Source organism: Stegostoma tigrinum, chromosome 23 (genome assembly GCF_030684315.1).
Source record: "Stegostoma tigrinum isolate sSteTig4 chromosome 23, sSteTig4.hap1, whole genome shotgun sequence".
In the NCBI taxonomy this organism is placed as follows: Eukaryota; Metazoa; Chordata; class Chondrichthyes; order Orectolobiformes; family Stegostomatidae; genus Stegostoma; species Stegostoma tigrinum.
The window spans coordinates 17,224,338-17,249,386 of record NC_081376.1 but is presented as its reverse complement, the minus strand read 5'-3'; the positions used below and the strand labels follow the sequence as shown (position 1 = coordinate 17,249,386).

At 40.2% G+C, this 25,049-nt stretch overlaps 1 protein-coding gene across 3 annotated transcripts in view; it reads left to right on the top strand.

Moving 5' to 3' along the window:
- LOC125462175 (dual specificity mitogen-activated protein kinase kinase 3-like) overlaps positions 1–25,049 on the top strand; it is a 133,537-nt gene that overhangs the window by 99,777 nt on the left and 8,711 nt on the right. For all 3 annotated transcript variants that reach the window (XM_048551829.2, XM_048551830.2, XM_059653931.1), the window contains 3 exons: positions 2,363–2,476; positions 12,274–12,393; positions 21,291–21,407. In XM_048551829.2, coding sequence (XP_048407786.1) covers positions 2,363–2,476; positions 12,274–12,393; positions 21,291–21,407 — 351 coding nt within the window. The remainder of the gene's footprint in view (positions 1–2,362; positions 2,477–12,273; positions 12,394–21,290; positions 21,408–25,049) is intronic.

Below are 25,049 nucleotides of genomic sequence, written 5' to 3'. Positions count from 1 at the left end.
AACCCGGCTCAGGTTTAACTACTGATTTGAAAGTGACCCATGAATTGATCTTTGCAACTTGAACATTGGCAGCTCAATTATGCTGAAGTTAGCAGGAATGTGTTAAATGTGAATATTGGCCAAAAGCAGGCCGTTAAATGTGTGACTTTCAAACATGCTCTGGGAGGTGGCAACCATTGCTGCTGCTTCTATTATGTAAATGTAACAATGGTCTGTACTGAAAGAAATGAAAAGTTAAATAATTTATGTGGACCTAGAATGAGGAAGAGATTGGAGCATAACAGACATGCAATGCTTTGCCCGCTGAGTGCCACAGCACCTTCACCAAGTTGCTGCACACAACGAGGCTGAAACTGAAAGAATGTCAGAGATACAGCCCTTGTTTTCAGGACATGGCATGTCAGTGTTTGGAGAAGTATGTTCACCCCTCATCTGGAGGACATGCCACCTCTCTCTTCTCCTGTCCATTGAGTAGGGTCCCAACCTGTTTAGCCCTTTCTCAAAGACAGTCCATCCATACCGGGAATACTCCTCGTGAGCCTCTTCTGAACTTCTTTAATTGAAATGATACCTTTCCTTAAATAAGGGGACAAAACTACGGTCAGTGCTTCAGATGTGATCTCACCAACACCTTGTAAGTTTCAGTAAGACCTCTCTACTCTTAAACTCCTATGCACTTGGGGGGTGGGAAAAGAAGCCAACATACTATTTGCCTTCCTGATTATTTGCTGCTCCTGCTCCTGTGTACTAGCTTTGTGTTTCATGCACATGTATTCCCAAGTCCTTCTGTAATGCAGCTTTCTGTTATTTTTCTCCAGTTAAATAACACTTTTTTGTCCTTCTATTTTCCCATTCAAAATGAAGGACTCCACTTGGCAGAATCCTGCACTACTATGAAATGCATGGTTCTTTCTCTTGGTTGACATGTTTCATTTTAGTTACCAAACACAACAATGAAAACGATGTCGTCTTTTTCTCACATTATTCTCCATTTGCCAACTTTTGTCCACTTACTGAACCTATCAATATCTCACTGTAAACACTCTGATAAGCATTACCCATTGCAGACATGACTCATGATATCATTGCATAACCCCTAACTGATGGTGGAGCATATGAAAGAGCTGTTGAAGACATGGTTCCGCTGCTTGGGCTATCAGGGCTCTCCACTTTGGTGTGGACGGTGTGCTACATAATTTTGTCATCCTGGGCTTTGCAAAATTGAATTCGGACATGGGAGATATGCTTGATGCTGAGGAACAGAGGGAGTGGAAACAGACATCTGAGGAGAAGGATGAGGACATAAGAGAAAGCGGTCCTCATGTTTGGCAAAGCTCAATTGTGAAGGTTGCTACAAACCAGATAGAACCTGATTGACATCTAGTTCAAGCAAATGAAAGCTGGGTACAGCAGACAATCATGAAATGTTCAGTAGTCATTGGCCATGATTACCAACATTTGTGTTTGCATTATTGTGGCAACCTGCAGCTTCTGTTCCTTCTTGTTTGTGTATTTTTTCTGGGGCCTGGAATTGTCTGATAGGGAAACATCAGATCATCTATTTGGCAATGACAAGATGAGGGCCTACAGAGTGCAACAGGGACATAATGGTGATCTGTTCAGATATTTACATGATATGTCACTAGGACAGTGCATTGTGTATAGAGTGATCTTAAAAAGCACCCATAATGAGTGAATGTTTGTGTGAGACCGTGTCGACCATGATGATGGTGTGCTATTACACTGCTGACCAGGGGCAATGCTGGATTGTCAACACTGGTCTGGTACATGGCAGTCTTTCAGAGATGGTGCAGGTGCAAGCATTGTCCAATGGATATCAGAATGGAGAGTTATTCTAGGAGAGGCAAGTGGTAAAATGGGGTGGAATTGGACCTGAGAAACACCACCTCGGCAAGTAGGATATTAATGAGGTAAGTTTGGCAAGATGCATGAGAAATCTTGCTAAACCTTGTGGCGACAAACCCTCCAGAAAATTTGATGTGACTTCTGCTTGCCCTAAAAACTTTTGACAATTCAAAACAGCCTATCATGAGAAAACAATCAAAGATATATTTGGCTGATTTTTCTTTGCTTTCCCCCTCCAACAAAAAAACATTGGCTCTCCTTTTTCTTTGCCAATTCTCTGATCTGTTAGGTCTTGTTAAGAGGTGAGTGATAGTCTAGGATGACCAGAGCCGTCACGTCGTTTACTTGATGAGCCATGAAGAAACCAGTCACGATTAGGCTGTATCTGTGTTGGCATATGAATATGTTCCACAACACAGCGAATTGAAACTTGAGCATAATCTCTTTCTAATGTCTTTTATGCAGAGAGTACATTTTATTTGTGGTCTAATTCCAGAATTTCGAGGTGGAAGCTGATGATTTGGTGCCTATCAATGAACTGGGCCGAGGAGCATATGGAGTGGTGGAGAAAGTGAGGCACGCACCCAGTGGAACCATAATGGCTGTGAAGGTACTTTATTTTGAACCTTTTTGCTAAAATTTGATACCTCCTTAAGTGTCATTAAAAGTATGCTTAAAATTAATGCTTGGCCAATCATGAGCAAAATCTGAAATGCTGTTTTCAATTGTCAATCTCCAATAGACAGATTTTGATTGTAAACGTATGAAGTGATATGTAGCAAAACACAGATTAATGGAATTCAGGTAAAAATGAACAAAAATTAAACATCAGCTATGTTTATTTTTCCTTCAAGCTGTCTGTGGCCATAGTTTATACCCGTTTTGAAGTTTTTTTTTTGTTTTATTTATACTTTTTGACTTGGGTTTTGTCTTCTATGTTCTGAACTTCTGCCTGATTTTATGAAACTTAAGAAAGCCTTGTTCTTTGTAAGTTCATTCAAGTTCTGATCTGATCTCTGTCAATTCATTGAGTACTTCTGGGTGCCATCTAGTGGCCTGGGATAGAGTTTCTTGCTCCGAACTAGGCAGGTCAGTGAAATGCTGAGGAAATAGGAAGGAGTCTTTTAGGTCGTAATAACTTATTGGAGTGGTTCTTCCGCATTACATGAACAATAATATATTTTAAAATGAAGAATAAATGCATTTAAGTTAGTATTCAGCAGAACTTAGTAGTGCCCTCCACTTGGCAGAATCCTGTACTACTATGAAATGCATGGTTCTTTCTCTTGGTTGACATGTTTCATTTTAGTTACCAAACACATCAATGAAAACGATGTGTCTTCTTGTGGTGGAATGTGAGAAAGTATATCCTATATCAAAACTGCATAAATGCCTATCTATAAGAATAGTTGAAGTAGGTTCATTGGTGTATGACTGACTCTGATGCCTTTCAAAAGGGAAGTGGATAAATCTTTGAAAAGGAAAAGAATTGCAGAATTTTGGAGAAAGTTTCACTTCTCTGCTCTAATTAAATATGTCATGATGGGCCGAAGAGCCCTCAGTATTGAAAGATTTAATTCTAATGATTCTGCACATATTAACATTTGCAGAAAAGGAAGAAATTCATTGAATTCAATATCATGGGTTTGTACTCTGTGCAATGTGACATTGAACATGTGGGGTGAAACTGAATCTTCATTGTTATGGTGATACAGGACTGATTTTGAAAGGAAAATTCCTATTTGTTGGTCTTTTCTTTAAAATAAAGTGGCTAGGCAAAGGGAAGTATGTATTTTTGCGCACTTTTTTTTCTGACAGATTGATTGCAGAAGGATGGAAACCTCCCAAACTGATTTCCTTCCCCAATCCTAGAGTCACTAAAGCCTTTGGAGTACTGTACCTAAACCGTTACTGGTTTGTCTGACCTCTCCTGCACTTACTACAGGTCACAAATTGTGGAATGAAGTAATTATTGTGGGAAAAGTGTAATTTTAATCCCCTTGGCTAACACACAGATATGATTGGGTTAAACATTGTTTCATTGTGATCTGTTGCATTTCTGATTTTCCCAAATTAGTTTGTTTACAGTAATAAATATGGAAGGAATAATAATTTAATATCTTTTTCTGTTCTGCACTTTATTGCATTACACATTTAGCTCAATTCTATTTAATTACTGAAAAATGGATGTTAGCAAAAACTGCTGAATTTGCTCCATCACACTGCTGTCCAAAATACCTTGTATTTTCTTTTTGTTAACCTGTGCTTGCATGCTACTGTATGAACTTTGAATCTCCTGAACTACAATATGATATTTTAAAATAATCAGCAGAACATTATATGAATAAAAAGTTGTCCTGCTCCTCTGCTGCCTGACCTCCTGTGTTCCTCCAGCTCCACACTGCATTCCCTCTGACTTGCAGCATCTGCAGTTCTTGCTATCTCCTCATGGCCTGGATTAACTTCTTACCATGATTAGGTTGCAAATCCCTTGCCTAATCTTTGATGTTTGAAGGTACCACAGATATTTACTGGGGAAAAAAAAATTGGCTCAACAAGGGAAAGTGCACAATGCAGCTCTTAGATTTTACGTTTTGCTATCTAATTTAAATCCTTTTTCTCAACCAGTTTCACATAGTATTTGTGTTTCGTTCATATTTGAATTAAAAGTTCATGTGAAAAAAATTAACCTTCACCCTATTGTGCAATAGGTACCTACCTCCTGTGCCTCTGAGTTTTTGCTGACATCCCTTTGATAGGGAAGGGTGGGTTAACCTTGATTTATGGTTTCTCTTATCAGCATTTCAGGGATAACCCCAGCATTTTGGACTCCAAACTCTCAATGGCGTCCACTCCCTACCTGTGAGTTTTGAAGATGGTAAGCCTACTGACTTCGTCTTCTTGCGAGTTGACAGTAAGCTTAACCTTTCTGCTGCTGCTTTGTTCCTGAGCTCTGTCACGAGAAGCTTCTTTTACAGGCATAAAAATAACATTTTGTAGTTATAGCTGAGTTACTGGAGGTTCATGGGAGTCAGACACCAATCAACTTCATGATTTGCTGTGTTTTCTCTGCACCATGGGAAATAATCAACTGGCAAATGCCGTTGGAAGATTGATCAGTTGGAATAAGCAGGGCAAAATGGGAATTATGTTGTTATGAAGCAACAGTGCCATAATTCGTTACCATGCTAAGAACGCAGCATGTTTGAATGTACGATTGGCCATTTATAGGTTGTCTAGATGTCCTGAGTTCTTAATAGTCCCATGTTATTTGACCATTTATTGATATGTACAGGTTTATTTATTTATACTTAGAATGCCTTTGAGATGTACCTTTTTGAAGTTGAAAGGATTAGGTACCAGTTGAAGATGAATGGACCCTATTGCGATTTACTTATCTTCATTTACAGCTGGACAGATGCATGGGGAGAGTGTCTTATATTTTGTAGAGTCTATTTCATGACCTCAAATGTCTTGTTTGACTTCCAGTGAATTTTATAACCGTATATTCAATTGTAATGAAAGGAATACAGCAGCCAATTTGTACAGTGTGCCCCCATGAACAATAAATCGAGGATATTCGAGTTATTTTATTCTAGTTGCTTGACCAGTAAGTTTCCCACAGCACAATTGTGAAATCTGCATTAGTAAGAAGACTTTTTGCCCTACTCATGATCCTCCAGTTTGTTCTTGGAGCATGCATAGTGTAATACAAAGCATATTTTAAGCTATAATTCAGTTGTAGCACTCTTATCTCTGAGTCAGGTTATTGATTCAAATCCTGCCCTGGAGACTCCAGTATAAGTGCTGGGGGATACTCCAGTGCAATACTGAAGGAATGCTACAGTGTTAAATGTACAACTTTGGGATGTTTAAATCATGGCCACTAATACCATAAGAGATAGGAACAGAAGTAGGCCATTTGGTCCTTGAGCCACTCCATTGTTCAGTGGGATCACGACTGATCTGACGTTCCTCCCATCCAGATCCTACTTTTTCCTTGTAACCCTTGATTTCTGTACTGATCAAGAATGTATTTATTTCAGCCTTAAATGTAGTCAAGGACTTAGCCCCCACAGCTGTGTGACGACAAGAGCCTCAAAGATTTTCAAACTACTGAGAAAAGAAATTCCTCCTTATCTACATCTTAAATTAGTGCTCCTTTTATCCTGAGACTGTGTTCTCTGATCCTAGACTATACCTAGGGAAACATCCTCTCAGCATTTATGCTGTTCAGCCTCTTCAGAATTCACGTTTCAATGTGACCACCTCCCGTTCTTCTAAATTGTTGTGAGTGGAATCCCAACCTGTTTAACCTTGGCTCATAAGACAGTCCCTATATTTCAGGGATCATCTTGTGAGCTGAACTGCCTGTAGTGAAATGATATTTTCTTTTAAATAAGGGGACTAAAACTGTTCACTGTACTCCAGATGTGGTCTCACCAGCACCTTGACCGATTTACAGCAGGACCTCTCAACATTTATCCTCCAATCTCTTGAAATAAGGCCCAACACTCCATGAGTCTTCCTGATGACCTGCTGTACCTGTGTGCTAGCTTTCCATGTTTCTTGAATATTCCCAAGTCTTGCTGCAATGTAGCTTTCTGCAGTTTTTCAACATTTAAGTAACACTTGTTTTTCTGTTCTCCCATCCAAAATGAAGGACTTCACATTTTACCACAGTATACTCCGTTTGCCAACTTTTTGTCCACTTCTTAACATATCAGTATCTCTCTGTAAACTGTTTGTATCCCTCTTGCAGATTGCCTTTTCACCTATCTTTATGTTGTCTGTAGTTTGCATGGAGTACACTGGTTGCCTTCCTCCCAAGTCACGAGTATTTATTGTAAATAGATGTAGTCCCAGCATTGATCCCTGTGGAACCCTACTGGTTACAAGTCACCAACTAGAAAAGAATCTCTTATTCTTACGTATTTTTCTGCCCATTAGCCAACAATCTACCTATGCTAATATGTTACATCCAACACCATGGGCCCTGACCTTATAACTTAACCTTCTGTGAGGTACTGTGGTGATCATCTTCTGCAAGTCCAAATATAGCACATCTACTGCTTCCCCTTTTTCCATTCTGGTTTATGATTTCTTTGAAAAACTCTGATAAATTAGTTAGATTTCCCTTTCGTGAAGCCATGATGGTTTTGCTTGATTATGATTTATGATTTTTTTCAAATATGCTGCTATTACTTCCTTGAGAATTGGTTCCAACATTTCTTTTCTCGAAAAATAGGTATTTGATTAATTAGCCTATAGCTACCGTTTTATTTTTCCCCTTCCACCCTGTTTTGAATAGGAGTGGCAAATGGGCAATTTCCCAATCCTCGAATACTTCACCGGAGTCCAAGGACTCTTTTTTTTTTTTAGGAAATTAGTCATTGCATCCACTGTTTCTGTAGATCCTCCTGTTTGGATCCTAGGATACATGCCGTTAGGACCGGGATTTATCTGCCTTTAGCCCCATTAGTTTGTCTAATGTTATTTCTCAAGTGATGGCAATGGTACTTTAATTGCTTCTGCCTTCTTTATTATTAGTAGGATCTTTTGAAGTACCTTCCACTATTGCAAAATATCTATTTAACTCCATTTCCTTGTTGCGGTAACTAACTTTCCAGTCCATTTTCTAAGGACCCTATCTGTGCCCTCAGGTGGATGTAGAAGATCCAATTGTATTATTTTGATCAAGAACAAATGGAGCTATGTTTAGTGCTTTGACTAATATTTATTGCTCTATCAACATCACCAAAATAGTTTCTGACCTTTATCATCATGCTATTCATTGGACCGTTCCGTGTGCTGAAGCATCCAGTTTATTAGGTATAATGGAACCAAACTTCAGAATAATTTAACTGTCAGTAAAGTGCTTAGAGATATCTGGTAGTCATGAAAGGTTCAATATCAGGTTTTTAAAACTATTTTATGAGAGGTGGGGTAACAAAGTGTGGAGCTGGATGAACACAGCAGGCCAAGCAGCATCTTTAGTACAAACGCTGACCTTTTGGGCCTAGACCTTTCATCAGAAAAGGGGGATGGGGAGAGGATTCTGAAATTTTGAGAAGATTTGTAGCTCAGGTTGAGGTTCTGGATGTAAGTTTGCTCGCTGAGCTGGTTCGTTTTCAGATGTTTCGTCACCATTCTAGGTAACATCAGTGAGCCTCCGGTGAAGCGCTGGTGTTATGTCCTGCTTTCTATTTATGTGTTTAGGTTTCCTTGGGTTGGTGATGTCATTTCCTGTTCTTTTTCTCAGAGGGTGGTAGATGGGCTCCAAATCAATGTGTTTGTTGATGGAGTTCCGGTTGGAATGTGATGCTTCTAGGAATTCTCGTGCGTGTCTCTGTTTGTTTGGCTTGTCCCAGGATGGATGTGTTGTCCCAATCAAAGTGGTGTCCTTCCTTATCTGTGTGTAAGGATACGAGTGATAGTGGGTCATGTCGTTTTGTGGCTAGTTGGTGTTCATGTATCCTGGTGGCTAGCTTTCTGCCTGTTTGTCCAATGTAGTGTTTGCCACAGTTCTTGCAAGGTATTTTGTAAATGACATTCGTAACGAACGAAAAAACGAACGCCAGCTTCAAAATCTCTACTCCCGCGCGCCCCCCCCCCCCCACAACTGCATCTCAAAACCACCGCAGCTCATCCTCGCCTGCCTAACCTGTTCTTCCTTTCACCGATTCTTCCCCCCCCCCCCCCCCCCCCCCACCCCACCTCAGGACGCACCTCCATTTCCTACCTACTAACCTCATCCCGCCCCCTTGACCTGTCCATCCTCCCCAGACTGACCTATCCCCTCCCTACGTTTCTCCCCCCCCCCCCCCCCCCCCCCCAACCTATCTTCTCCTCTACCCATCTTCGGTCCGTCTCCCCCTCTCTCCCTACTTATTTCAGAATCCTCTCCCCATCCCTCTTTTCTGATGAAGGGTCTAGGCCCGAAACATCAGCTTTTGTGCTCCTAAGATGCTGCTTGGCCTGCTGTGTTCGTGCAGCCCCACACTTTGCTATCACGGATTCTCCAGCTTCTGCAGCTCCCATTATCACTTGAGAGGTGGGTGTTGTTGGCTGGGGCAGCATTAATTATTTGTTCCTAGTTGCCCTTGGGCAAAATAAATGATGCTGAGTTGCCTCCTTGACTCACTACAGTTCTTGTGTTGTAGGTAGGCCCACAAGACCCACATTTGGGTTGGAGTTCATGGACTTTGCCATTCCTTCAATGTCACTGGGTCAATGTATTTGCGATCAGGATGGTGATTGGCTTGAGTGGAACTTGCAGATGATGCTGTTGCCATGCATCTGCTATCCTTATCCTTTTTGATGGAATTGGCCTTGGGTTTAGAAGGTACTTTCTAAGGAGCCTTGGTGAATTTCTGCAGTGCACAGTGCTGTTACTGAGTGTTGGTGATGGAAGAATTGATTTTTTTTTGTGGATGCAGCGTCAGTAAAGTGTGCTGTTTTGTCTTAGATGCTACAACTTTTTGAGTGTTCGAGCTGCATTCATCCAGGCAAGTGGAGAATATTACATCACACTCCTGAGTAGTACTTTGTGGGTGGTGGACAGGCTTTGGGGAGTCAGGAGGTGAGTTACTCATTACAGGATTCTTAACCTCTGACCTACACTTATAGTTATTACATTTCATATAGCTAGTTCAGATCAGTTTCTGGTTAATGGTAGCCCCCAGAATGTTGAATGTGGGACATGCAGTGATAGTGACACTGTTGAATTTTATGGGACATTGGTTGTCTTCTGTCTTGTTGGAGATGATCATTGCCTGGCATTTGTGTGGAGTGAATGTTACTTGCCGCTTTCAACCCAAAGCCTGGATATTATCCAGGTTTCGCTGCATTTGGACACTGACTGCTTCAGTGTATGAGGAGACTGCAAAGGGCCCTGAAGCTTTTGCCATCAGCAAACATGTCCACTTGCGACTTTAGGATGGCAGGAAGGTTGTTGATGTGACAGCTGATGATGGCTGGGCCTAGGAAACTACCCAGAGGAACTCTTAGAGATGTTCTGGGACTGAGATGACTGACCTCCAACAATCATGATTGTCTTCCTTGACCTAGGTATGATTCTAATCTGCAGAGAGCTTTCTTCCTCCTGATTTCCATTGACTCCAGTTTCGCTAGGGTTGTTTGATGTCACATTTGGTCAAATGAGGCCTTGATGTCAAGGGCAGTCACATTCACTTCACCCTCTGGAATTCTGCTGTTTTGTTCATGTTGGAGCTACGACTAAGCTTAGTGGCCCTGGTGGAAATCAAACTAAGTGTCAGTGAGGAGGTTTTTGCTAAGCAAGTGCTGCTTAGTAACATTGTTGTAGACATCTTCCAAATTTTATTGATTCTTGAAAGTAGACTGATAAGGTGGTAGTTCTTTCTGTGTGCAGATATACTTAGGCAATTTCCCACATTTTTAGGTAGATGCTAGTGTTGTAATTGTACAGGAGCACCTTGGCTAGGATTGCATTAAGTTCTGGAGCACATGTCTCCAGTGCACTTGCTGTTGTCAGGGCCCACCGCCTTTGCAGTATCCAATGCCCCCAGTCTGTTCTTGATATCATGTAGAGTGAATTGAATTGGCTAATGACTAGTACCTTTGATGCTGTGGATCTCTGGAGGAGCCGATTGTCGACTTGGCACTCCAGGCTGAAAATCCTTGCAGATGTTTTGGCGTGATCTTTTTGCATTGATGCCCTGAGCTTCCTCATAATTTTAGAACTGGGATATTTGTGGAGCCTCTTCCTCCATTGACTTGTTTAATTGTCCACCTCTACTCATGTATGTTGAGCTTAGGTCTGATCTGTTGGTTATGGAATCACACACCTCTGTCTATCATTTGCTGCTTATGATGTTTGGCGTGCAAGCAGCACATTTTGTAGTTTCAGGTTGACATCTCCTTTTTAGACTTACCTTGTGTTGCTCCTGGCATGCTCTCCTGCATTTTTCTTCAGCATTGATTCCCTAGCTGGATGGTAATGATGGAGTGGGCCTGTATGCTTGGCCACAGGGTTGCAGGTTGTGTTGGTGCACAATTCTGTTGCTGATGGCCCACAGAGCCTCATGGGTGCCCAGCCTCAAATTGGTAAATCTACTTGATATCTGCTCCATTTAGCATGGTGATAGTACTACACAAGATCTTAATGTCATAGTTTCCACAAAGACTGTATGATGGCCTGTCCTATTTATAATGTCATGGAGCAATACATCCGCAGCAGGCAGATTGGTGAGATGAAACCAAGTACTGAAAGATTTGTTTGTTTTTCTTGTTGATTCTGTCACCAACTGCCACAGGCCTAGTCTAGCAACAATGTCCTTTTAGGACCAGCTCAATCACTGGTGCTGCTGCAGAGTCACCCTTGGTGGTATACATTGATATCCCCACCCAGGGTGTGTTCTGTACCCATACCACTTCCAGTGCTTCCTTCAAGTGGTGTTCAACAGGAGGAGTACTGATTCATTAGCCAGGGGAATGTGGAGGTTAGGGTTTATGGTAAGCAGTAATCAGAAGGAGGTTTTCTTGCCATGTTTGACGTGATGTCATGAGGCTTCATAGGGTCCAGAGTTAATGTTGAAGACCTCCAGAGCAACTCCTTCCCAACCATGTACCACTCTGCTGCCATCTTTGCTGGGTCCTGCCCTCATAATTAGATATGGTGATAGTGGTGTATGAGACATTGGCTGTCAGGTATGATTCCATGAAATGAATGTCAATCTTGATTCGTTTGTTAGACAGCTTGCCCAATTTTGGCAATTGTCCCAAGATATAGGGGACTTTGCACGTTCAGTAGGGCTGTATTTGCTGTTATCGCTTTTGCTACCTAGGTCAGTGCAGGATGATTTGTCAGGTTTATTGTTTTCTTTTAAACTTTCTAGCAATTACTACAACTGAGTGGCTTGCTAGGCTGTTTCAAAGGGCAGTTTAAAGTCACCCATATTGCTGTGGGTCTGGAGTCACATGAATCAGGTAAAGATAGCAGTTTCACTCCTTAAAGGGAAATTATTTTAACAATGCTGTCCAGATTTTTAAAAAAATTGAGTCTGGAATCCCGTCATCCAGTGGGATTCAGACTCTGGTACCCAGAATAATGCTTGTGTCTCTGGATTGCTATCTTGTGACAATTGCAGGATGCCATCACCTTCCTCTAATTAATGCAAGTTTTTTTGTGTGATGCCCATGCACACGAATTCTAGCTTGTGGTCACTGAAAAGCAATGAGACACAAGATTTGTAGCAGATTTAATCTATACTGAAACACAGCAGTGTTGTAGTCAGTGCTCTCACTGCTGCCTTTTGCTAAGATTAAGTTGCTCACCAACTAACATATTTGCCCACTAAAGCCATCAGGGAGAACTTTGGAATAAAGTGATCATAATGTACACATTTTATCATTTTTGTTTTGCAGAGAATCCGGGCAACTGTGAATAGCCAGGAGCAGAAGAGATTACTAATGGATCTTGATATCTCAATGAGGACTGTTGATTGTTTCTACACCGTTACATTCTATGGAGCCCTGTTTCGAGAGGTAGTGAGAAATGTTTAATGAAGATTTTGTGGGAGGAGAATGCAATGTTTTTCAAAAAAGCTATCTTTCAGCTTGAAAATGGAGGTTGAGAATCCCATTATAGGTCAATCAAAGCACCATTACTATCCTGTCACCTTTTAAGAGAAGGAAAGATACCATTAAATGAGTTTGCTTTACTTTTATGATTGATATCTACTCTGACATGGAATGGATGGCAATCTTTGAATCAAAATAATGTTTTGCTTCTTACTGGGAAATGAATCCATCAGATGATCTGCTGTCTTTAACTGATGCTGTCTCTGTAATCTCACACCCGAAATTGCTCATAGCGTTCTGTTAAGTCTTCCCATAACTCCACTCTGTATTTTCATTGTTATTGCAAAACTAACTTTATCACTATACTGTTCAAGTACGAATATGTTTGCCAATCACTGCATCTATTTCCATAAGGGAATTTTTTTTATCCATCTGCTCGGACGTGGTATGGCACACCTCTGAGGCGCATTGAACTCGAATCACAGAGGTAACACTACCAATGTTCTATTAGACCTGCTGAACAACAGAGGATGGTTGATTTTCAGCAAGACTGTCGTTTAATTCAGGATGAGTTATTACTTGCACTGTTTAGTTATCCTATTTTAAGTCTTTAAAATTTAGTTCCAGTTTTTGTGCAGTCTTTGTTCCCAGTATTCCTATGTGTTCTAATATTTGTAATTTGAGTCAAAAATCTTAAAAACCCCTCCTCATATAATTTGGTAATATCTTTTGAATTTTTGGTCAGCCCTCCTAATGTCTCTCCCTTTGGTTCTGTGTTTCTTTGCTGGATATGTTGCTGAAATACCTCAGTACTTTAGAGTCATTAGAGTCTACAGCACAGAATCAGACCTTTTGGTCATGCTGACCAGGTCTCCCGAACCAAACTAGTCCCATTTGCTTGCATTTGGCCCTCTAAACTTCTCCTATCTGTGTGTTGGTCAAAATGCCTTTTAAATGTTATACCTGTATCAGCGTCTACCACTTTCTCTGGCATTTCACTCCATATATGCATCACTCTCCGTGATATTTTCTTCTATCTTTTTAGAAGTGTTCTCTAAATCCTAGTATGTTTGTTGTAGACACAGCTGCTTCCCGTATCACTTCGATGGTTGGACTGAACGATAACATGTTGGACATGTGGAACGAAAGGTTTGATTGGAAGGAATAATAGCTAATAGCTACCTGTATAGTGCCTTCAACACATCCCAATGTATTTCACTGAAATATTATAACAAAAGAATTAACAGTCATGGGGTCATTAGGGCAATCAAAGAGGGACATGTTGTGAGAGAATTCCATATGTTAGGATGTGTATTGCAGCAAAAAACTATTTTTTACACATTGGACAGCCAGTACAGACACAATGTGTATTGCACTCGGAGCCATTCTCCAACTTTCTCCTCGTAATCCTGTATATTGTTCCTTTGCAAATAACCATCTAATTCACTTTTGAGCGCTTCAATGGGACCTACTCCCACCACACTTGGGCAGTGTGTTCTGGACCCTAACTACTTGTTGCTTGAGAGAGATTTTCCTCATATCGCTTTCGCAAATTATTTTAAACCTGCGCCGTTTTGTTCTTGAACCTTTAATGAATAGCAACATTTTCTCCCTGTTTACTCTATCCATACCTCTTCACATCTGAATACCACAGTCACATTTCCTCTCGGCCTTCTGTTCAAGAAAATACATTCCAACCTTTCCAGCCTATCCTCACAACTGAACTTCTCATTCCTGGAATGATTCATGTGAATTTCTTCTACTCTGTCTGATACCTTCACAAAATGTATCACCTGAATTGGATACAATACTCTCACTGAGGTCATGGTAACCTCCATGTTGTAGCAAAACTAGACTTTCTCCTGGGCAATAAGGCGAGGCAGGTGACTGAAGTAAAAGTTTGGCAACACATTGGGTCTAGCGATCATAATTCAATTTAGTTTCAAAATGGTAATAGAAAAGGATAAGCCTCCCATTAAAGTTAAAGTTTTTAATTGGTGTTAGGCAAATTTTAATGGTATAGACACAAACATTCAGAAGTTGATTGGAGGAGACTGTTTGCAGGTAAAATGTCATCTGACAAGTGAGGGGCATTCAAGAGTGTGCTGACAAGAGTTCAGAGCATTTTGTTCCTGTTAGAGTGAAAGATAAGGCTGGTAAGATTAAGGAGCAATGAATGAATAAAGATATTGATGTCCTAGTCAAGAATAAAAAAAATTTAATAATATTTAGACAGCTTGGTTCAATTGAATCTCTTAATCAATATAAAAGAGTGTAAAGGCATTCTTAAGAGTGAAATCAGGAATGTAAAGAGGGGATGTGAGATAGCATAAGGTTAAGGAGAATCCAAACACATCCTACAATACATTGAGATTGCGAGGGTAGGACCTCCTAGAGATCAAAGAGATTATCTTAGTCTTTGTGTTGAACCCCAGGAGACGGGAGAGATACTAAATCAATATTTTATGTCAGTTTTTACTATGGAGAAAGAAATGGGAGTCTAAAGAATGCAGAAAAATAAACTTTGTTTTAAAAATAGTTCATATTAAAGAAGAGGAAGTTCAGGAGATTTTACAGAATATAAAAGTGGATAAATCTCTGGGACCTGATCTAATGTATCCCAGAATGTAGTGAGAAGTAAGGGAGGAATTTACAAAACCCCTTGAAGAAATATTTACATCATCTATAGCTGCGGTTGAGGTGTCTAATGACTGGAGGGTGGCTAATATTGTACTGTTGTTTAAGAAAGGTTGTAAGTTGAAACCAGGGAACTATACACCTGTGAGCCTGACTTTGGTTGTGGGTAAATTGTTGGAGGTGATTATAAAAGATAGGATTTATGGATATTCAGAGAGGTAAAAATTGATTAGGGACAGTTGGCATGGTTTTGTGTGAGGAAAATCATATCTCGCAAACTTGACTGATTTTTTTTTTGAGTAAGTTACCAAAAAGATTGAAGATGGCAGAGCAGTAGATTTTGTTTATTTGTATTTAAGTAAAGCCTTTGATAAAGTCCTGTATGGGTAAACTAATGAGTAAAGTTACGTCACGTGGGATTCAGGGCGAGCTTGCCAATTAGATGCATAATTGGCTTAATGGCGGGAGACAGAGTAATGATGGAGAGTTGCTTTTTGGACTGGAGGCCTATGACCTGTGGTGTCCACAGGGATATGTTCTATATGCTCTCTTTGTCATTTATACAAATGATTTAGATGAGACTATTGAAGGCATGGTTAGTAAGTTTCCAGATGACATCAGCGTTGTAGATAATGAAGAAAGTTTTCTATGATTACAAAGGGATCCTCGATGAAATGAGCCAGCGGGCTGAAAAATGGCAGATGGCGTTCACTGGAGAAATGCGAGGTATTGCATTATGAAACAATAAACAAGGGTTGGGCTTTAAGGTTTTGGAGTAGATTTGTAGCTTGGGTTGTGGGTGTTGAAGTTGGTTGGCTTGCTGAGCTGGTTTGTTCAGCAGATGTTTCATTACCATGCTCGGTAACATGCTCAGTGTAGCCTCTGATGAAGCATCGGTGTGTTTTCCTGCCTGGTTGTTAAACTCTGGAATCCGTTGAGCTGGATTGCCTCACTCCTGGGTTTCCTCTGTCGTGGAGTGTATGTGGGGTCGAGTTCTGTGTTTATTAATAGCGTGCTTCGTGGAGTGCCAGGCTTCTAGGAAATCCCGCGCCTGTCTCTGCTTAGCTTGTCCCAGGATTTCGGTGTTCTTACAGTTGAATTGGGGAGTAGAGTACAACAGAGCCAGAGTCATATAGGAGAGAAGCAGAACCTTCTGTTCAACCAGTCCATGCTGAACGTAATCCCACATGGATAAGGATAAGAAATTTGACTGGGACAACACCAAAATCCTGGAACAAGCTAAGCAGAGACAGGCAATGGAATTACTAGAAGCGTGGTACTCCATGAAGCATGCTATTAATAAACGCCCAGAACTTGACCCCATATACACCCAACTATGAAAGAAAACGGGCAGTGAAGTAATCAAACTCGGTGGACTCCAGAGTTTTAAAAACCAGGCAGTAAAACACACCAATGCTTCATCAGAGGCTGCACTGAGGATATCCAGCAGGATAACGAAACGTCTGCAAAACAACAAACCAGCTTGGCGAGCCAACCAACCTCAAGGGTTGGGCTGAGACAGTTTAATGGTAGGGCCTTGGTTAGTGTTGTAGAACAGAGGGACTTAAGGGTGCAGGCACATAATTCTCTAAAGTTTGCATCACATTGACAGGTTGGGTAAAAAGATGTTTCGGCACACTTGCTTTCATTGCTCAGTCCTTTTGCGTATGGGCGTTGAGACGTTACATTGAGGTTGTACAGGACCTTGGTGAGGCTTCCTGCTGGAATACGGTGTCAAGTTCTGGTCACCCAGTTGTAGGAAGGATATAATCAAGCTGGAGAGCGTTCAGAAGGGATTTACCAGGATGTTGCCTGGTATGGAACGTTTGAGTTGTAAAGAAAGGTTGAATAGGCTGAGACTTCTTCCACTTGAGCGTAGGAGGTTGAAAGGTGACCTGATAGAAGTTTATAAAATAATCAGATATATAGAGAGAGTTGATAGTTGTCTTTTCCCTAAAATGCAGAATTTCAAGACTGGGGGGCACATTTTTAAGGTGAGAGGAGAGAGATTTTAAAATGATGTTAGACAAATCTTTTACAGAGCGTGTTTCACGTGTGGAATGAACTTCTTGAACAAGTGGTGAATTCTCGTACAGTTACAATGTGTAAAAGACATTTGGATAGATAACATGAATGGGAAAGATTTGGAGGGATATGGACTAGGAACAGGTAGGTGGCACTAGTTTAGTTTGGGGTTATGTTCAGCATGGACTACTTGAATGGAAGGGTCTTTTTCTCTCCTGTTTGACTGTATGACTGTATTGTACTCTACACCCTCATCAACAACGCCCAGGATTCTGTCTGCTTTCTGAACTATTTCAAGCTACTCTGCACCTTTCTAATTCACGGACACACATGCCTGGGTCCTTCTGTATCTGCAACTCTTGAAAGTTGTAGTTGGCATTTTATAATGTCTCTACATTTTTTCTATCCAAATGTGCCATCTGTCACTTCTCCATGTTGGACTCCACCTGTCAATGCCACTGATTCCACCAACTTGGCTTTTCACCAGTGTGGAGGAATTAAGGTCAGGAATGAGTAAGAGACCAGAATTTCAATGATGCATTTATTTTCAGAGGTGTAGGATTGGCAGAGTTTAGAGATGGGAAGGCCATGGCGATATTGTTTTTAAGAAAAAGTGGGAACTTTTAGTTTGGGTATTTAATTTGATTAGTTTAGAATAGCATTATGAAAACCTGTTATCAAAAATATTAATTTAGAAAATTATCAACTAGACATGTAGGTACATCTTGGGACTGTCGGTGGGGGAGTGCAGAAGAATGTTTGTTAGCAGAGCAAAGGAGACTGGCTGCAGCAGGGAAAATGTTGCACTTGCAAAGAATATGAGCTGCTTGACTGGAGTCGGAGATCACAGTACTTCACAAGACCCACTTTGTAGTGTAATAAAGCTATTGAATTGGAATACAGACCGACAGGGATGATCTACCTGGAGCACCAGCCTATATACCCCTATTCTTTAGTTTCTCTGAATCTCCTCTCATCAAAGTTTGACAGTTGTAAATGCATTGTAAAACTTCATCACCACAAGTTCTTAAAAAGACAATTTGAAACCTACGTCACTGTTTCCAGGAAAGCAAATTGAGAGAGCCAGAAGGAAGGGAAGAACTGGAATGAAACCATTTTAATCCTTGCCAAGGATTCAGCTGGAACAGAGGACTTGAACAAAGAGGGGAGTATCTGCAAACTCAGAGAACGTGCACATCAGGACAGAAATGCCTCCAATTCAGGACAAGTATGGAGCAGTTTAAATTTCTCGAAGCAATCGGAAAGTTTGAAGAGAGGAGCATAGAAACGTTTTTTGTTTCAGTTGAAAAAAATGTGTAAAAATGAATAAAATGGCCTATGAACAGCTGGATGCTACACTTGCAAAATGGATTAACTAACTGAAAAGCCCACAAAGAAGTTACACCGCACTTTCTGAAGAGACTTGTGTGGATTGAAAGATTAACCTCTCTGTTTGATTTTGGTCCCTGAAGCTTGTTGGCAGAAAGGTTGAAATCTTCAGAAGTCTGACCAGACTTGCATATTTTGAGAGAGTAAACATATTTATCTTTGACTGTTTAATGTGGCCAATTAAAAGTAAAGGCCACTTATGAAAACCTCAGAGATCCTCAAGGATTTTAATAATTCACTCTCTATTCTCTACAAGGGCACAAGTGGAGGACTGAAAGGTTTTGAAAGCTAGGTAACAAATGAGGTGACTAGTGATGGTAAGTTTGTCCATATATCCTTATCCCAAAGGAAAACCATTTCTCTGTTACCCCCATAAAACTGGAGAAAGTTAGAAAGTGGGAGGGTGAAAGGAACACAAACAGCTGGGAACATAGAGGTCTCCCTTCTTAGACTAGAAGGTGGAAAATGTAGGAGTAATGCCCAAAAATCCATATGCTTCCGCTGCAACAAAATATGGTGCTTTCCTGCTAATTATTGGAAGCAGAATGGTCAAAGCATGTTACTGGTATGTGAAACATGTTCCCTTAGAGCCTATTAGAACAGAAAATGCAGCTTTGGGTAGTTGAGGACATCCTTTTGTTGAATGTTGATGCGCGGCAGGTTACTGGAGGTTATAGAAATTTTCTCTCTAAGGGTGAAGTACTCCCTTACTCCTCCCATAAAACTAATTAACAAATTAATACTTTGAAACGCACTACTGCAGTTCAGTCATTGTTAATGGTTGATGTGAATTGTAATCCAGGTAGTTTGGAACTGAAATTATTAATGGAGATCCATGGCATTTATGTTTCTTTGGTTTCTGAAATGACTTAAGTGTATGGAGTTGTTACAGTGGGGGTAGATATTATGTTCAGTAATGATTTGTCCATTTGGAAGGCAACATGGTGACAGTTGTGCCGCAGGAGTTGTTTAAACATGCTGATTTTGCCAAACTCCCTCAAATTTCTGTGGGGAAATATGAGAACCTAAAGACAAACTGATCAATGTGGGGACCTAACTTTGACACATGAAATTGGAGTTTGCTAATGGAAACTGTGAACTAGTGTTGAGAATACCTGAGCACTGGTTGCAGGAAGTAAAACACTTGAGCAAGGACTTGAAGTGTCTAGGTGACTGACCTTTTTTGAAGCAAATTCAACAAATCTTCAGTTAAAACTTGAGACTTCCTGATATCAAAGATGAATTTCGGAGATCTCTTCATAAATTTCAAGTATCAGATTTCTGTGTGATGTATCGTGAAAAATGAACAGGAAAAGGAATTGTCGAAGTATCAGAACAGTTGGAAGAATGCATTCCATTGATAACAGTTGTTATGATGTGCTGTCTTGTGCTTGCATTAGGATTTGTTTCAGGATTACTTTCTTGATAATGAATTAACAACTGGCCTAATGAGGATTAAAGTACTGTTTGATTTTATCGACTGGCTGCTTCCAAGTCAATGTGGTGTAGTCAGACAATTAATGAATGAGGCCTGGCTGCGTAAAGCTGTGTAACACTTGGCTAATTGTTTAGCTGATACTGGCTACGTAATTTAAGAGTGTAACCAAATGAAATGTTTCCTATGACCTTCTCATTAGCAATATGCAAGAGAATGATGCTTTTATCTTTCCAGCCATTTCTTCCTAAGATTGCCTTCAGATGCCACATGAAAAGACTTCAGAGAAATATTAAGAACTAATGCCAGATTAAGATCATAGAATCATAGAACACATGAGAAGGCCTTTTGGTTCTTCATGCCTCTTCTGGCTCATTGGGTCATAAGTTGTAGGAGCAGAAGCAGGCCATTTGACCCATTGAGTTTACTCTGTCATTTGATGAAATCATGGCTGATCTGACCATTCTCCGCTCCACTTTCCTGCCTTATCCCATAACCCTCGAATCCCTTACTCATTCAGTCTTGAAGGTATTTAAAGACCTAGCCTCAGCCATGTTCTGTAGTGAATATTCACACCCTATTGGAGTTATCCAATTAATTCCACTACTCTGTTGTTTTTCTGAAGCCTTGTATGTTTCTATTGTAGATAATTTAACCAGTTGACTTCTGTAAGTTATTATTGAATCTACACATCTCCCCCCGTGTCTTTTAGCAATTACCCGTGAGTGGAAACAATTTCTAGTTACTTCATCAGAACCTTCTAATAACTTAAAGGAAGAGAGTTCCTATTTCAATGAAAGCTTAACTGTAGGATGCTTCAAAATGCTTTACAGGCAAAACTACATTTGAAATGTAGTCACCATTGTAACATCAGAAATCTGGCCACGTTGCATCCAATGTGGTAGTGATGGCCAATTAAGCTGTTTCATGCAGTGTTAATTTAGGCTAAATATTGATTTGGGAATCGGGGAAGTGGTACTGTGGGATCTTTATCAACTATCTGAAGCATGCCACTTCCAGTAGTGCAGTGCTGTACTGAAATGTAAGCCCAAATTCTTTTTGTTAATCCCTCAATAATAAATACAAATGTTAAATGCAATTTAAAGATATTTGTAACTTTATACAATTGAATCAGATTATTAATTTCTCCGAATTATTGAAGGCAGTACCAAGCTCAGCCTTCCTCTTCAAAAAAAAAAGTTATCCTTGGTAAAGACACTAAGATCGATCTGGGTTCTTCGGCAGCTGGAGAATCATAAAACTCTGCTGTAATAACATTTTGAGACTTATTGGTTGTTTATTTATTGTAGCACAAAAACTACAATGGTTATGTAAGAATCTTAAGATATATGGTTGTCTTGTTCTCTGATTTCAGGGTGATGTGTGGATTTGTATGGAACTACTGGACACCTCACTGGATAAGTTTTACAAAAAAGTCATCGAGAAAGGGAGAACATTCCCAGAAGACATTTTGGGAAAAATAGCTGTGTCTGTAAGTTTGATGCTCTGGGTCTAAATTAACTATCCAAATAATAAACTGTCTGTAGAAAGCTTGTCCAGCTGGTGATCCGCATGCTACAGAGGGGCCTGTGTGACTTGGCAAGTCTTTGTTGAAAGTATAAGTTATTATAACCGGAAGATTTTGCAAGGAGCTGCTTCTGTAACTAGAGACTGGCTCGCTCCTGTATTTGGTTCAGACATCCAGGAGTGAAACAGTCTGTGATTGGAGGAGCAGCAAGGTACACCATCTCAGTGGTTTCGCTTGGGAAGAAGCTTGGAGTCAGTGGCTCAAGCTTAGTAGGACCAGGAACGATTGCCTTTCAGAGTGACAGTTTTTTGGGGAGCAGGGGAATATGTGTTGCATGGCGGTGATGGGAGAGTGGTGATTAGGAGCTGAGATGCTCTGGCAGTGGAGGGGAAACAATAAAGAGACTACTGAGAGGAAGTAGGGATTCGGTTGAGAAGATTGGAGGCTGCATGGTGAGTGGGGCTTGGGTGAGTAACTGACATGGGATGTAGGGCGGATTATTATCGATCAGTAAGTTTGAAGGTGACTTAATATGTGGATAATGAGGGAACTGGTTTGATAACCTTGAGAATAGGATTGAGCTGAATAACGTTCCAGTCCCTTTTCAGATGACCTTCCTTCTGACTGTCTCAACCTATTCCCCACCCCATTTTCTGCCTCTTCCTAATAACTTAACTTAACCCACAAAAGTATACTGGGAGAGTTGCTAAATACCGGCATATCTGACTTCCCGCTTCAGTATCTGCTGTGTAGGACAAGTGTAGACAAATTTAAGGCTTTGGGAAGGAGGAATGTAAGCAATAACTTCTTGCACTGATTGGAAATGACCTGGAATTTGCTGACCACAAATATGCTGAAGCAGGGATGATAAGTGATTTTAAAAAGAAATTGATGGGAAACAAACATGCAGAACTATGAAGATAGAGTGATGGGGCTTGAAACCAATTGGCCTTTTCCCAAGAGAGCTACGATAGAGTTAAAGCAATCAGCTGATGGACTCCTTCAATGCCATAAGTGATTTTGTGACTTCCATGTGAATTCTACTGAGGCCATCTCGGAGTGTGCTCCACTACAGATGAACCAAAATTTGTTTTAATTAGTTAAATACAACTCCTTGGCTCAACTCCTTCCCTACCCCCTTCCTTGGTGATCAGAACCTGATAATTTTTCAGTCTTTAGCTCTGTACTTTTTTTTAAACCAATAGGCAAAAAATGTAATCGATTTATGGCTTTGATTTTCTCTCTGAAATTCAGATTTACTCTTTGTAAAAACCTAAACTTTTATTCTCTGGGCCCCTAAGTGAGAGAAGAATTAAAAAATAATGGACAGCCCTGGTCTCCAAGTCCACATTGTTGGATTTTTGGTAAACATAAAAAATGCTTCTTGCCAAAATGTTCAGTGCATTTTTCTCCAGTAACTAGCTCATCTGTTTTGGTTTAATAAGGTTACATAGATATGCTTGTTTTGAGGATGCTTCACATATAAATCAATAAATGCTTGTATTGTTTGCATTGTCTGGTAATCTGTGTCACGTGAGTTCATCAATGCTTTTGGATCAGTATATGCTGAGCAGTTCTGCTTTTCCTTGCATCTTCTAAAGCTAATTTTTAACCATAAATTCTGTGTTGATCTAGTACTAGGGGATAGCACATCCAGTTCTACTTTTCTTAACTAAAATAGACCAGCCAGGCATCAAAGGATAATGCTTTGTATTGGCATATTTCAAAGTTTCTACCTGGCCCATTCAGAATATTAGATGTACAACCTGTGTTTTCCTAATGCAAGAACATTGCAGGTGAGGAAGGGAATTTTTTAAAATTTAATTTTGGACTAGTCTAGTCCGATAATATTATGAAGCTAGGAACGGAGCTGCAAGAGGTGAAGATGATTTGCAGCAAGTTTATCCGTGAGTAAAGATTTTTTTTGCAAATTCGGCTGAATTTAATAGCAGGATTTGTTTTAAATCATCTCGGCAGGCATCCCAGGCTGTCTGTCTGTCTGTCCAGCTGGAAAACAACTGGGGAATGGACCATTCCAGCATCACAAGGAGGGTGGGGGCTGGAATACTGCAGTAGGATCATCAGCCTTCCCTGTAGGTATGGCTCAATTTCAGATTGACATTGACACACTGCAGAAGTCTTACAACTATTAGCCAACATTTATTAGACTGCTGTTGGAAGGAAGGATTGACTGTTGAGGAGTGGTTGAGTGGATTCAGTTTGTATTCCCTGCTTTATAGTAGGATGAGAGGGAGAATCCTATTGTAACATTCAAAATTCTGGATGCTGAGAAAATGTTTCCTTGGCTGGCAACAGTAGAACATGGGATCATACTATCAGCATTTGGGGTGGACTATTGATAACAAAGATGCAAAAGACGTTTCATCACTCAAAAGGCTGTGAATCTTTTGGAAACCAGTGACCATTCAGTCATTGAATGTTATCAAGGATGTGATTATAAAAATGTAGCTGTTTAAAAGAATAAGAGACATGGGGTTGTGCAGGAGATGATGTTAACATTGAAGATGATCTTGTTGAGTGGCAGAACCAACACAAAGGGAAAGATCTTGTTTTCTCTAATTCTTAGTGCCACTTTCTAACCAATTAAGTTGACTATCCCAATAGTTACAAAACGTGTAATTGTTTTGACTGTGATTGTCACTTCCCTGTGGAAAAAGTGCTGTTTTGCACGGATCCCTTCGTATTAAATTCTGTCAAAGAAATGCTGGTTCACATTAATTTACACACTATAATTGGATAATTTCTACATCCAGAATGGATCAAATCCGAGTGCTCTGAGGTGTAATCTGTGAATTCTAGCACAAAGTAGCTTGGGTATATTGGGCTCTGCTGAATGACAAAATGACAGCCAGGTTCTGCATTTTTGTTTTGTGTGTTCGACCATTTTGGGAATTGGTTTGCTCAGCTATTAATTTGTGACAGAGCTTTAAATGCATGTATGAAAGAGTAAGTCTGCCAGCACACTGGGAATTGCAGCAGTGTTCATCTGACTTCAGCTTGCATAGCCAGCGGTATATTGTGACTAAGTCACATGCTATTTTGAGATTGCAAAGAAATGAGGTACCTGAAACTACATTTGAAATAGACCTGCTTGTGCTTGTTTGAATTTTTCAAAATGCAAATAGCATATTGGTCATTTTCTTCCTGCAAAATTCACAGAATATGTGTCATTTCACATGTCAAGCATTTAAAAAGAGGTTTATAGGCTGTTAGAAAACAGCAAGCAGATTTCTTCACACAAGGACAAATTTTGATTGGGATTCTACAGCCAGTTTCACAACTCTTCCAGTGACTTAAGCATAGAAAATGCCAGTTTGCTATCACCTTTTTTACACTATTGCTCTAAATTAAATGTCCTTCCTTTTTTTTTTTGTTTTGTTGTTTACTCACCCTTCTATATTACTACTTTTTAGTGCAACAAAATCCACAAATCACCTTTTTCTTCAGTTACGTATGTCCTTAACTAGCATTGTTCTTCTTTACTTATTGCTAGTCCATTTTGTATGCCCTGATTGCCCAGGTAACAAGATGCATATTTTAACACATCAGCTACCCGATATCAAGAAACTCGGGTGCAAGACATCA